This window comes from Diplotaxodon limnothrissa, linkage group LG9 (genome assembly GCF_057381915.1).
Source record: "Diplotaxodon limnothrissa isolate DT_005_m linkage group LG9, D_limnothrissa_male_GT1.1, whole genome shotgun sequence".
NCBI lineage: Eukaryota > Metazoa > Chordata > Actinopteri > Cichliformes > Cichlidae > Diplotaxodon > Diplotaxodon limnothrissa.
In genome coordinates this window covers 29,323,152-29,337,433 of record NC_140604.1, presented here as the reverse complement: position 1 = coordinate 29,337,433, position 14,282 = coordinate 29,323,152, and the positions used below count along the sequence as shown (strand labels likewise).

The 14,282-nt window shown below is 40.1% G+C and overlaps 2 protein-coding genes across 3 annotated transcripts; both read left to right on the top strand.

Annotated features, from left to right (window-relative positions):
* Positions 1 to 1,559: 1,559 nt before the first annotated feature.
* Positions 1,560 to 7,859, top strand: LOC146625778 (retinol dehydrogenase 11). Of its 2 annotated transcripts, none has more exons than XM_085362470.1 (7): positions 1,560 to 1,624; positions 5,283 to 5,398; positions 5,783 to 5,938; positions 6,042 to 6,146; positions 6,323 to 6,532; positions 6,937 to 7,129; positions 7,757 to 7,859. In XM_085362470.1, the coding sequence occupies exons 1-7, from the start codon at positions 1,560 to 1,562 to the stop codon at positions 7,857 to 7,859; spliced, it is 948 nt and encodes a 315-aa protein (XP_085218596.1). The 2 variants fall into 2 exon arrangements, with proteins under 2 accessions (XP_085218596.1, XP_085218597.1); XM_085362471.1 differs by lacking the exon at positions 1,560 to 1,624 and adding an exon at positions 5,168 to 5,181.
* A 520-nt stretch (positions 7,860 to 8,379) lies between these two features.
* On the top strand, positions 8,380 to 13,838 carry LOC146625777 (retinol dehydrogenase 12). The gene is made up of 7 exons (XM_085362472.1): positions 8,380 to 8,390; positions 8,793 to 8,908; positions 10,835 to 10,990; positions 11,239 to 11,343; positions 12,520 to 12,729; positions 13,354 to 13,546; positions 13,736 to 13,838. Exons 1-7 carry the CDS (start codon positions 8,380 to 8,382, stop codon positions 13,836 to 13,838), a joined length of 894 nt encoding a protein of 297 aa, XP_085218598.1.
* Positions 13,839 to 14,282: the final 444 nt, after the last annotated feature.

The following is a 14,282-nucleotide window of genomic DNA, read 5'->3' as shown; positions in this document are numbered from 1 at the left end:
TGTGCATGCACAGCAGAGGTTTTTTTTTTTTTTGGCAGAATGGTGGGTTTAGTGTTATGGCTAAGAGGTGTACATCAAATAAGTTATAGTAATAATGAAAAACAAATGTGTCTTGTCATGTCTGTTTTCCAGATAAAAACAAGGAAAGGATGGTGTAAAGTCATTTTAAAGTGATCAGTCAGATAACTGGGAGATCAGTCTTTTGGGAATCTGACTCTGTGTCTCCACAGTTGTCTTACTAATGAACCATCTATAACCTGGCCTATTTCAGACATTAGTCACTGAATCTTGCCACGGGAATCTATTCCCAGAAAAAAAAAAGAAGAAAAGCTGCAGTCCTTTTCAGATGGAAACTCCCTCCATTCCAGACAGTGATGGGGAATTTTGTTGTGAAATGGATGTGGAAGTAGAGTTCATACTGCAGGTGCATAATATTTTTATCGTTGCATTGAACTTACAGCTTGGTCTCGATACAAAGAAGTTACAAAATATTTAATGTCCCACACATTTCTATTGATTACTTGCTTTAGGTAACATCTGTAAGCTCTTAGTTTTTAACTTTTGTAAGTCTGGATGATTTTGATACTTGCGTAACGGAATATCCACCGTGTGGAACATGCGTTTTAGTTGTTGTATCATAGAACTTTGAATATGCAAGCCACAATAAGATCTGGCTGGACAGAATTTTAAACATATCAATGAGTGAATTCTTCTTTCTTGCCTGCAGGATCTGTTTATTTTTTAAGAGACACGTCCAGTTTTGGTACGATGCTTGTTTGTAGACTTTATTTTCTCCCTACTGCAACACAAGTGCAGTTTTTGTCTTCGAAACAAAATGCTATGCATTTGATAAGCTATTCTATTAGTGATTTCTTTTATTCGATTTTAATGCCCAGGCCTTCCGATGCTTGTTAATAATAACGGTTTTGTTTAAAAAAAAAAAAGGAAAAAAAAGAAAGATTTTACGAGGCAGATTGTTTGTGTGTATTTCAGAAGTTTCAGATGTGATCAGTGTGTGTATATATTTCATCTGTTTCTCAAAGACGAATGAATATGCTGTCAATTGATTTATTGTGTGGATTTTGTGAAGTCGAGTGGTGCCATTAACAGCGAAGCGCACACAGGAGTTTCAATGAACTGTTAATTTATAGCCCTGCCATATGTATGCAGCTTTGCAAAAAACAAACAAACAAAAAATGTACATATAAATCAAATCTATTGCAATGAATTACTGAAAGACTATTTTGATCGAAATTAAATGTTTTGCATCTAATTTTTTTCACGGATGGCTGCCATCCTGCATTCTGTGGTTACTCTTGGTCAACTTTCCTATTTTAGGGGGGGGGAAGATTGACAAAACACAACCAAGGCTTCATTTATCTCCACAAGATGATCTATAATCTTTGTGAAGCAATGCTAATTACACATGTGGCAAGGCCTCTGTGCCTTTGTCCCTGTGTTGACAGACAGGCAGCCTTTCATCAGGCCCGGGGATGGCAAGCAGCTGTGAGGAGAAACTAATCTAGCAGTCAGACCAGCTAGCGTCACAGAGAGACCACATGAGAGGAACTGGCAGCACTCATTTGGGCCTGGTTTGGGTCAGCAGGAGTATGTTTATATGTGTGTGTGCATGTGTGTAAGAGTGCGTCTTGTCTCAGCTTATTTTATGGTTGTTTGTGAAAACAGGAAGTTATGACTAGCTTTCACATGGTTTACATGAGAACTGGCTGGCTGGCCAACACAGAGCCCGACTGCACATTTAAATGATTTCAGCTTTTTCTTTTCTTTTCATGTGTGAGAGAACAGCCTTTCATTTGACTTATATGTAGGGTAGCAACCACCTTGTGTTGCTATAGTGTGCCTCCTAGTGGTAAGTGCAGGTTAAGATGATAAACAAGACAACAAATCATGGATAAATGTTCATGTTCATGTTTACAGTTTCAGCAACACAAGAAACGAGATGCATCTGTTTGTTGCATTTGTATAGGCATTTCTAAACAGACATACAGACATATTATTGTGTACCACCTTATTTATTTGCTTGCAATTATAAAGGAGGAATCGAGATCACTGGAAAAGAGGAAATGGGCTCTTGAGAAAGGGTTTGTCTTTCATACTGGAGCACTTTCGAGGCATGAGAAAAAGCCCAATCAGCTGTTGGTTTAATAACCTGACAGTCGGTGTAACCAGGTGACAGCGCAGACCTGTGGAAAGCACCAGAAAATCCACAGTGCTTATGTGCTGAAATTACAGTCATCTCACCTGTGGAAGCAAGTTTTGGATTCCAGCTGCAGACTTGCAAAAGATCATTACAGCTGAGATTCGTTACTCAGCACTGACAGCAGATGGAGTTTCTAGTTTCTTCAAAGATAATGATTTTGCTTTTGAGAGGATGTAAATATGATGAACTGCTTTGAATGGAAGCAGCAGATGGTAGCTGATAAATACATAATGAATGAATGAAACTGTGTGGAACTTTTACATTTTTATACATAAGAATCTTTTTAATGAGTGTCTTACAAATTTAATTGAAAAATTTGCTCTTGTGATTTTGTTACATCTACGACACAGTAATAATAGACAGTAATAATAATAATAATTCTAATGCAGAAAAGGAAGAAAATTTTCAGAGAAAAGGTAAATACAGCTACATACAGTCATGTGAAAAAATCAGACAAATACAACCGCGAAGAACTACAAATATGAGCATACGCTGTGTCAACGAAAACTAAGGCAAAATGCAGAAATAGTGTGTGAAACGCTAAACACGCCCTTTTAATGCTTCCATAGGAATTAAGAGTGTAAGTAGCAGCCAGGTGATGCTGATCAAGTGCTTGTAATTAATACATCAGCATCACACAGTCAGTGCGAGCAACTCTAAAAGCAGGGCTTTTGGCTGTTTGTTTGTGTGGAAGCACAATGCCATAGCGGAAAGATATTACGAATGATTAAAAGAGGCTGTCTATCAGTCTGGAAAGGGTTATAAGGCCATCACTGAGCACAGTGAGCTAGATTGGCAACTGCAAAACATTCTAGACAGTTGCCAATCTTGCTGAGAGCAAACGCACTCAGATCAGTATGATTTTTTTGGAAGGGTTGCAGGACAAACGCTCTTTTCTCTAAAATGAACAAAGCAGAACAGCTTAGGTTGGCACGGCTGCATCTGAACAAACCACAAACTTCTGAAGCAACGTCCTTTGACCAGATGAAACCAAAGTAGAGTGTTTGGCCTTAATCCACAATGCCACATTTCTTGAAAACCAAACACAGCATATCAGTAGGGCTGCTCGATTATGGCAAAAATGATAATCACGATTATTTTCACTGAAATTGAGATCACGATTATTTGACGATATTTATTTAACCCTTTAAGACCTACTATAGAACCAAGTCCACCAGAGCTTATATTATTTTTATTTATTTTTTTTACATGCTGTAGTGCCATTTGTGGGAGCATTTCAAGTTGCTATACATCAATACAACTGTTATAGCCCATATTTTAATAATATGTATGCATTAAGTGCATAGTAATTACATAAATTGCAAAAAAGTGCAATAAACTACAAAAAAAATTGAAAATCGCTTTTGTTTAGTTTACATATATTTCTACTTGGAGAAGTTTAAGAGGTTTATCCCTCAAAACTTTAAATACAATAAAGTTGCAAAAAATAGTTTCCCACCACAGGAAATTTATTTTGAGTGTCTTCATAGTTTTATTTTGGAGATACAGCAATTTTTATATACTGCAGGAAAAACAAAAAACAATCCTATGATGCAAATTTGCAAAGAAAACAGCATGTGCATCATTTCACTGTGGGAAGTGTTACGAACAGCTGATAGGAACGGCAAAGCGTGTTTCTGGAATATTATGTTTTTGTTCCTGCAAGCGCTTTTTATGCAATTTTTGCAAAGCTATATGTGGAACGAAACCGTGACCGAGGACAAGCTGATGGCATAAGATGTAAGTACAACTCCTCCGGTTTCATATGCAAAACAAATGCGCTAGCTTACACGGTTCAGGTTCTACAGGGATTTAAAAATAGTTACGCAAAACGGAGCTTACTGCTCTGACCGGCTTTAAAGGGTTAACAATGACTTTAAAAAAATAATATAAAATAGTGTGCAACACCACTGAAGTTTTTTTTTTAAAACTCTTTTCAACCAACGGCAGTCACTCTCCTCTCCAAATAACTATAGCTTTCCGAGCTTCCCTCGGGTCCTCTTAATCAGCGGTCTCCAACCTTTTTTGCGCCACGGACCGGTTTATGCCCGACAATATTTTCACGGACCGGCCTTTAAGGTGTCGCGGATAAATGAGGGAGGGGCTAATAATCGGCTCAGTCATTTTTAATGATCGTTGAAAGCCCAGATCGTAATCGTGATTAAAATTCGATTAATTGAGCAACCCTACATATCAGCACAAATGCCTCATACCAAGTGTTACGCATGGTGGTGGAGGAGCGATTATTTGGCCTTGTTTTGCAGGACCTCGGCATCCTGCTGGGGTTGTGATGAGTCTTTTTTTCTGTGTCTGTCACAGGGATAACACAGAGAGAGGCGGAAAACCGTTCACACTCACAATCTCACCTACGGCCAGTTTAGAATCACCAATTAAACTAACCCCATTCTTGTCTTTGGATGGTGAATGCAAACTCCACTGAGTCCTGCCTGGATTCGAACCCCGGATGTTGTTGCTGTGAGGGGATAGTGCTAGTTCTCGTTAAACAGCCTTATATTAAGACATGCTAAGGACCAGGGATTTTTATTGATCCCTGATTTATAAAGCCTTAGAATTGAAAAGGGTTTACTTTCCTTTTACAGTAAATAAAGATTCAGTGTCTTAAATCTAGTTTGCTGAGTCATTTCAAATACTTAGTTTGGTACGCAGAGCTGAAACCTCTTAAACAAATACTTCTCTGTTTCTTTGATTCTTTAAAATACTGCATCACCAATCATATGACGCTTATCTTGAAATTCCGCCTTAATTGATTAGCACCAGTGATGAGTTCCAACAGAGGGGTATTTCTTTCTGACAACAGCTTACCATTTAAAAGGCGGTCATGTTTGCTTTCTCTCTCAGCCCTGTGCCTCCACATCTCTGGGACTTTTCAACATCAGCGAAAACAATTTTTGAGTAGGGATATCACAGTTTTATTTTACTTTGGAAATGCAAGCAATCAGGTAAGTTTTTGTACATCATCACCAGAAAGGGGGGGAAAAGTCTGACGGTAGCTTTTCATTCATCCATCTGAGATAAAGGCTTTAGGTGTCTCACTCCACAGGTCTCTCTTCATCCCCACATGGTCTTCAGATACACGTCTAGATGGGAAGACAGCTATAGTGACGGGGGGCAACACTGGAATAGGAAAAGAGACAGTTAAAGACCTGGCTAGCAGAGGCAAGCAAACAGCGCTGCACATGTAAAGACAGCAAATGCAATGATGAGTAACAAATTTCTTTACAATTGTTGTCATATTCTTTCTCGTCTGCGTGACTCAGTGTACTTGTGAACTTGTGCACTTGAAGCTTCCTGTTCCCGCAAATATAATAAATACAATCAGGTTACTCAAACATAAACTGTCTTTATGATAACGCATAATTCTAATGAACTCATGTATCGGTACTGGTTAATCAAAGGCAGGCAGAGGGATTAAGTTCAAAGCATACTGCCACGACACAAAGACTGCCAAACTGGCCCAGACATATGTGTTGAAATCGTGCTATCTTGTTCAAATGTCAAACATGCATGTACACGCAAACAAGAGGAATTAATCTCCCGTAGGCGCCCGGGTGATCTTGGCGTGCAGAGACATGGCGAAGGGAGAGCAAGCTGCTTGCGACGTCATGAGGGAGGTGAAGGGAGCGAAGGTAGTCACCAGGCAACTGGATCTGGCTGACACCAAATCAATATGCCAGTTTGCTGAGAATATCTACAACAGTGGGTGGCACACGCAACACACACGCGGACTTCGGAGTAGTGCGTGCATTCTTTTTTCCTTCTAAATACTGTGATGGTGGTAACAATTGTCCTGTTTTCACAGCTGAGAAAGCTCTTCACTATCTGATCAACAATGCAGGCGTGGCTCTGTGTCCTTTTGCCAGGACAGTGGATGGAATTGAGATGCAGTTTGGAGTCAATCACTTGGGTAGGAGGAAAAAACACACAAGGTTTAGTTAATGACAAACATGTTAGATTGAAACAGACTTTAGCAAAAGAGCAGATGAGTTGTCAGTCAGCTCCTGTTGTTACTGCTAAATATGTGATCAGTGATCAGTGGTGGCTTAAAACTCCTCGCCTTTTTCTCTCCTACCACCCATTTAGGTCATTTCTTCTTGACTTTTCTGCTGCTGGACTTGCTGAAGCACTCGGCCCCATCTCGGGTCATCAACCTGTCATCAGCAGCTCACATCTTTGGCAAGATCCATTTTGATGATCTGAAAGGGGAGAAGGATTACCATCACTTCAGGGCCTACGCACAGAGCAAGCTGGCTAATGTCCTGTTCACCAGAGAGCTGGCCAAAAGGACAGAGGGTAGGGACGCAGAGACTGAAATATTATCTAGTCATTATGTGTCGTCTTTTGCCTGTCTACCTCGCCTTCCTTATGCCAGGAGAAAACGGATCTTATCTCAACAGTGTGAGAGTCCCATGCCTCAACCACAACCGCTCTGGGCGACATCAGAGCACAGGGAAATAAGTTGTGTTAAAGACTTAATTGTTGCCCAGCAAATCACTCCTCGTTCACTAATAATGCTGTCATTTCTTCCCAGATATGAGTCAAGGCTTTCTGTAACTTTTTTTTTCTAAATCAAGTGAAACTATATATTCTGGGTGTTTTACTTTACTGATGTGTCCACTCATGTGTGACTACAAGCTGTTATCAAGGATCTGCTTCATTTCAGGTTGGATAAATAATATTTATACCAATCCCTCCAGTTCTAGGTATCACAGCCTACTCAGTTGACCCCGGCTTCGTGAACACTGACATTTTAAGGTATATAAGGCGCCCTCTTCTGGATATAGTCAAGAACTTCGGGTTTCTGATCAGGACCCCAGCAGAGGGAGCCTACACCACCATCTACTGTACCGTCACTCCTGAGAATCAGCTGGTCACTGGAGGATACTACAGGTCAGCGTGAAAACTATTTACAATTACAGACAAAAACTTGCTTAATCGCTATAAAACAGGTGTGATTAAAGAATCATGAAAGACGAGAGGAGCCATTCATCGATATCATCCGAATAATTCTTAATACACTAATTAATGGGTAATTACTAAAGATCTATGAGTCATTCTGTATAAGTGATTCGTTAGATAATAAATATTTTATAATATGCACCTTTCTTAGAAAGAACAGCGTTATCTGTTCAGTCTCCAAATCGCTCAGCACGACCGGAAAATACTGTATCTCCACCCATGGCTATAATTCACATTTGATACATTTTAAACCGAGTCTGTTGATGGTCATGCAGCCCTGAAGCAATGAGTAACTACCTGAAGTAACGAAAAAGAATAAATTAGAAATGTAATGATCAATGAAGAAAGTGTGGAGTTTGATTAATTTACACGTAATGCACCAAATATTACCTTACAGCTATCCAATTGTGTCTCCATTTTATCTACTATCTTCTAACTATCAGCTGGTTACATTTTAATTATCACATGTTTTAGTGCACTTTATGTTACAGCGATGGAAATGTATAGCTCACTTAAACGATGTGCTTATGTATTGTCCATTCACCCCTTTCCCCACAGTAACTGCTCCAGAGCAGAGAGCTCCAATGCCGGCCAGGATGACGGCACAGCCCTGAAGCTGTGGGTTGTGAGCTGCCACCTGTTGGGCATCCGCTGGAGATAAACTTCACCTTTGATCTGAAGGCTAAGACAAATGTAACAGCTTCCAATAAAGAAACATCCCTGATATAGCATTGTGTGTCCTTGTGTGTCCGTTTGTGAGTGAAAAAAAAAACAGACTTCCCATTTTTATTAGACTCTTACATCATTAGGATTTTAGCTCTGGCATGCTGCTACATAGTGAAGTGAGGCACGTTTTAACTTTGGGTTTTCCACGTTCTCGGTGGTATCACACACTGCAGTGGTGAATTATCACACTCTCGCCTCAGCTAACCCCATAACTCGAGTCTCTCCGACAGCAGGAGGCGGCAGGAGAGCCGGCTGCTCCCACAGCCTGTAACTTGTGAATCAATTATGCGTCAGCCCGCCCCTGATTGGCCCCGGCACCTATACGCAAAAGAAAACGAGGAGAGGTGGCTGACAGATGAAAAGCACGGAACCCGCTGATAAAGTGTTGTGGCGGAGAAAGGAGCTGTATTGTCGCAGAGGTCCTAAGGTGGAAACCTGTTGCTCTTTGAGGAAGAATGTACTGCAGGTAGGAGAAAAATACATAAAATAGAGCCTGCAGAAAACGTTAAAGGTTAGGTAGCTGGCTCTAATAATACCAGCAGTGTGAGATATTTGAAGATTATCCACTGTGTCACCAGATTTTGCAGAGTGATTTGCGTCGTGGTTTTATTGGTGTTTTTATGCAAATTTTGAAAACGGAAAAAAGAGCTTTGAGCATGAATCTGTTTAGACGACTTGCGCAATTATTCTGGAAACCAACTGATGTAATATACTCTGTTACAGATGCAGTATGTGTAAGTCTGATGTTGAATAGTTAGTATGAGAGCATGTGCTGATTTATAGACTCTTTTGTGTCCAAATAAAGATCAGGTCTTTAAAACTTTAAGGAAAAATATATAATCAATGCTTTTACTTGCCTCTTGTTCAGGGGTGTGTGCTGTAACCACTGGTCTTCTGAGGAGAGGTTAGATGGGAAAACAGTGGTCATCACTGGAGCCAACACTGGTATAGGCAAAGAAACTGCCAAGGACCTGGCAAGAAGAGGTACTGTGCCCAGCTGCGGGTCTTTCTCCATCTGCCTCTGTCTATCAGGTTTTCAGACGTGTGCCTGCCTCTTTAATTTACACTAACTGGCAGGCTGTGACTTACAGTGCATATCCCACTCTGACCTCGTGATTTAAGCACTAAGAACACTTATGTGATTGGGCTAGGTCCAACTTGCTTGGCATACCCAAGTCTATCATGAATCTGAATAAAAATATAGCTAAAAATTTGTGGGTTTTTTGTTTTGTTTTGTTTTTTAATATATATATATTTTTAAATGAGCATCTTGGTTAATGTTTCAATGATTCCAGACGACTGTCAGAAATTGAAGACAGATGAGGCGTCGCAGGGACAGAGGGAGCATTGTGAGGGTCCCCTGCAGGGCCAGACATGAAACAAAGACAGTGCATCTAGCAGTCGTGCACACACATGCACACACACACACACATGCACACACACACACATGCACACAGAGTGAGTAATATGAAAGCTGGTTCTGCATACAAGACTCAGTTTGTTCAGCCATCTGCATCATGACGGACACAGCATGCCACATACACCTTCCTCAGTTTAAGAACAACCAACATGTAATTTTTTTTTTTAAATTTACACTGGCACCAGTATAAAATAACCCATAGTAATAATAATACAACTAGATTCCCAGCCTTAAAACAAAGTAGAAGGAGGCACAGCATCATCTTTCAGTAAACTGGATTATGCAACAATGTGATGACAACATGATTGGATTTGGAAAGATTGATAACGAGAAGCGATTCCTTCAGGCACTGCATCTCAACATTGTCAATCGTTTGTTATGATTTTGATCGAAATTTATTTTATTATTATTATCATTTACTAATTTATTTTACTTTTTGGTCCACGTAATGAGTTGTCAAAGGAAGCTGTCCATGTGAAATTTAATGTTTATGAAGTGAAATCAGGAAAGACTGTTACAATTACATATCATACTGAGTGTGAATAATCAGTCTATGATCAAAACTGACTCAAGCCATTTTTGCTTTTTATTACATACTCAGATGATTTGCGCATGTGAAAAAAAAATCATCTGCTGAAAGATCTTGGACGTGACTCAGTACACGCCTCTTGGACTTGACTCTCACTGTTTGTTTACTATTTTATTTAATTGTATGAACTCGGCATCCCTGTTGATGTGGGAATAGTTTGGTCCTCAGGATGGAAACAAAGACGGCAGCAATAGGATGGAGATGCTATATTACAACTAGTTAATGGCTCCCATCTTCTGTAATTACTGGGCGCTGCAGCTATTTTGCATATGTGTGAGTGTGTTTGCAGGAGAGCGTGTGTGTATGTGTGTGTGCATATTTGTGCCTGCATATGGGTGAAAGAAAGGGTGGGTGCATGTGTCCTCAAACCCCCCCTTCTGTGCTCATTAAGAAGAATGCATGGTAATTTGTGTCAGAAGCGAATGAGAACGACACAGTCGAGAGGGTCTTGTGTTTGTTCGAGTGGAGCAGTTGGCTAAATGAGATGCTGAGTAAGAGCTTAGAAAACATTACAGGACAATCTGAAGAACCCTGAAAGATTAAGGTTCTTCATTTAATGCTGGGACCTTTTGTATCCCACCAAATGAGCAAAGCTTTTTTTGTAGTTTTAAGTTTGGGAATCTTTTGAACTCTACTGTTCAAGTATTAGGGTAGTACAATACAACTGCTGTGAAAATGGCTGTTATGGGGTGTATAAAAATCATTTGCTGCCAAAAACAGGATGTGAGCTCAGAGTGAAATTTCACACTTTCAAGAATATGATGTGGGTCAAGTCTTTCCTAATGAAACTTGGGGTGATTTAAGGTCCCTGTGCTCACCTAAACTGATACTCTGTAGTGAGGGACTGTATTTTATTATACTATTTGTCACTAGCTTGTGCTCTGTGGATCTTACTTTGTAGGTGCACGCATCATCATGGCGTGCAGAGACCTCGAGAGGGCGGAGGAGGCACGGACGGACATTTTGGAAGACACAGGAAATGAGAACGTGGTCATCAGGAAACTAGATCTGTCTGACACCAAGTCCATCAGGGCCTTTGCTGAAGTTGTTATCAATGGTATATGCTTTTTTTTTAAATCCACTTTTCCTTTCAAGAGCATACTTGTATGCCTCTTAAGGAGTAATGGACTCTTCAAGCAAACAGGGCTCACTAATTGCAGGGCTGATGTATAAATCCCTGTTTGTTCAGCCCCTCCACTGCCTCTGCTGCAGATAATTAGAGGCATACTGTAAAAGCATTTGAATTTAAAACCAGTTGTTTTATCAGATATGCAGTTTGTGTGGTTTTTTTGTTTTTTTCTCCAGAGGAAAAACAAGTGAATATCCTGATAAACAACGCAGGCATTATGATGTGTCCCTACTCCAAGACGGTTGATGGGTTTGAAATGCAGCTAGGTGTCAATCACTTGGGTAAGTTACTCTCAGTTTTGTATTGTTCTCTCTGCATTTTTACGCTTCTTTTTTGTTTTGAAATTAAGGCTCATGTTTCATATTTAGAAGCAGTCATTAAATATGTTTACACAGTTTGCTTGGCTACAACTTTTTCTGACAGCTTAGATTTGCCAGTTTACTTTAACGTGAACAGCTGACAGTTACACTGTGCCTCTGACTGAATTTATGCTAAGTTTGCCTGGTGACAGGCATATTTTCATAGTGAAAAAGGTCATTTTAAATCTGGCATTAATAACACATACGCCAATCTGACTGTCTCACCAAGCTAGGACAATGAACTAGAGTTGCTGCTGCCGGTGTTTCCTCCTTTATTGGACCATGGATTCTTCCTAGGTGATGTTTTCCTCAATGTTATTTTTGTCTCAGGCTGACGGAGCGGGAACACTCTGTGCTCCAGCATGGTCTCCCACACACATATGCAAACACACAGACATGTACAAATATCCAGAAATAAACCTGTGCACTTTGGCACATTCTTTATGTGTTCACATGCTCTTTTAAACAGTGATATTGTTACGCAAAATGGGAATTAATGAAAAAACAGTAAAGAAAAATGCTCTTATTAAGATCAAGAAGAGTCCCTCAACGTTTTGCAAACAAAAAAAGAAAAAGAAAACTTCTTGGCATGCATTGTATTGGGTGACACACTGTTTACCACATCAGCAGGAATAATATCCGGTGATAATGTAAACTTTCTGACTTCTAATGAAGCAGAAAGCTCACAGCAAGGAAGAAGGAGTAGGAAAAAAACCACGAGATTTGCTTGAGATTGCGACTCCTGCGGTTGTAGAGTGCCATTTAAATTGAAAACGAGGGTGGCCAGGTTTGGTCGTCTAAATGGAGTCAGATTTTAGATTGTTCTCAGTCAGGTGGCTGGCTTTTTTATAAACTCCACAGGAAGAGCTACTTTATGTTGCATATGAGAAACAACCACACAAATTCCAGCAACAGGTATACAAGAAGCACAGCTAGTCACTGATGTGATTGGCACAGTTTCCTTATGTGTCTTTTTTGCAAAATAGTAAAACTAATTATATTTGTTAAAAGGGTTATTATACATACACTACACATTAACTGCTGGGTTTGCTTTGTTAATAAATTAACAAGAAAAGGTGTTCTAATTGTTTTCATCAGGTCACGTCCTGCTGACTTACTTACTCTTGGACCTCATCAAGCGTTCTGCTCCGGCCCGTATTGTCGTGGTGGCATCGGTGGCCCATACTTGGACTGGGCTTCGACTGGATGATATCAACAGTGAGAAGAGTTACGATGCCATGAAGGCCTACGGACAGAGCAAACTGGCTAACGTCCTCTTTGCATGCTCACTCGCAAAAAGGTTGCAAGGTGAGCTTTTAGAAAAGGAATATCCAAATGTGCATCATGAGGAATGAAGGCTATAACACATGGGTATCTTACAGCCATGATATGACCACAGAAATGTGTAAAAGTGGAGCATGTGCAGACATCGTGTAGGCGGGTTTTGCTGAGAGACTCAGAGTCATGGAATCTGACTAATGGGATGAAGTTGTGCTGTTGAGTCAAGGAAGTAGATTTTTTTTTTTTTTTACATTTTTACATAACAACAGTCTGGCAGCAACAAGCTTAAACTTTCTATTAACGTCACCCTGAGTAACTTGCAGAAATACTTGCCTATGTCAGTACCTGTCTGCCTTCGTACCTACTCATCTGCCAACAGGGTCCCACTTCCACTTGAATGCTCTCTTTAATCCTCCAGGAGTAGAGCTCAGTCCATTAACTCAGAAATAAACTGAAGGTGTTTTAACAAAGGCTAACTTGTCTGTTGTTGTTTTCATTAAAAATAAAAAAACTATATTCACTGTAGGGACTGGTTGAAAAAAATGTTACAAACCTCGCTTAAAATCCCAACATGCACATATAAATAGCAGGTGACAATTGTTAGCACATGTTATTTGGCAGCATTTGTATGTGCTTGCATTTGTGTTGCAGGTACAGGGGTGAGCGTCTTCTCTCTGCACCCAGGGGTGGTTCAGTCTGACCTGTGGAGGCACCAGCACCAATGTATCCAAGTGGCGGTGAAGATCTTCAAGGTTTTTACCAAGACCACAGTGGAGGGAGCGCAGACTACCATTTACTGTGCTGCAGAGCCAGGTCTAGAGAGCCTGAGTGGAGGGTACTTCAGGTACACAGTCCCAGTATTTCAGTTAACCGCAAGAGCTTTTAGAGTGCCGGTGTTACCGTGCCCAGTGTTTCTACCTGGTAATAAAGGAAAAGTTACACTTGATGTAATGTTTTTTCCCCATTTTTTATAAGTTACATAAATGCAGTGCATAGTGTGTAATTCTCATTTTCTGTTTCTTTGTGTGTGCAGTGACTGCGCCCCTGCAAGGTGCTCAAGAACCGCCTCTGATGATGACTTGGCGCAGAAACTGTGGGAGGTCAGCTGTAACATGCTCGGCATCACCTGGCAGTGAAGACACTGTGTGTGAAAACATCATACTTTAAACAGCACTGCTAAGCACTTTTATACATGTATTAATGTTACTGTTTAAAAGAAAAGTAACAGGATTGCTCCAAAGACCATTTTATTTTGTAAATGATCTAAAAAAGCTGTACATTGTATGTTTTGGTGGGAAAAAGTGTTATTAAAAAGTGCATGATGCTTATTTCTGTGAGGGCATATCTTGTTCATTCCAGTCTTGAACAGCGAGATAGAGCAAAGTGTGGATCTGGTTCTGATCAGTAAAACTCAGATCATTATAAATGCTTGCAGTTCTACCTTTCCTCCTAACAGTAGAAAGAACTATTTACAGCATGGACACATATGGTTGTAAGTGTCAGCATGTAAGAGTAACAACTACATTGCAAAATTTTGCTCGTTTGTAACCTATAGACATGTTATGTGATGTGACATGTGT

What these genes read in the sequence shown, in the direction of transcription:
- LOC146625777 (XM_085362472.1), top strand. An exon ending in GCTAGGTGTCAATCACTTGG is followed by an intron (nt 11,344 to 12,519) that starts GTAAGTTACTCT and finishes TGTTTTCATCAG; the next exon opens with GTCACGTCCTGCTGACTTAC. An exon ending in ACTCGCAAAAAGGTTGCAAG is followed by an intron (nt 12,730 to 13,353) that starts GTGAGCTTTTAG and finishes TTTGTGTTGCAG; the next exon opens with GTACAGGGGTGAGCGTCTTC.
- LOC146625778 (XM_085362470.1), top strand. Translation starts at nt 1,560, where the DNA reads ATGAGAGGAACTGGCAGCACTCATTTGGGCCTGGTTTGGGTCAGCAGG. An exon ending in TAAAGACCTGGCTAGCAGAG is followed by an intron (nt 5,399 to 5,782) that starts GCAAGCAAACAG and finishes AATCTCCCGTAG; the next exon opens with GCGCCCGGGTGATCTTGGCG. An exon ending in GCTGGCCAAAAGGACAGAGG is followed by an intron (nt 6,533 to 6,936) that starts GTAGGGACGCAG and finishes CAATCCCTCCAG; the next exon opens with TTCTAGGTATCACAGCCTAC.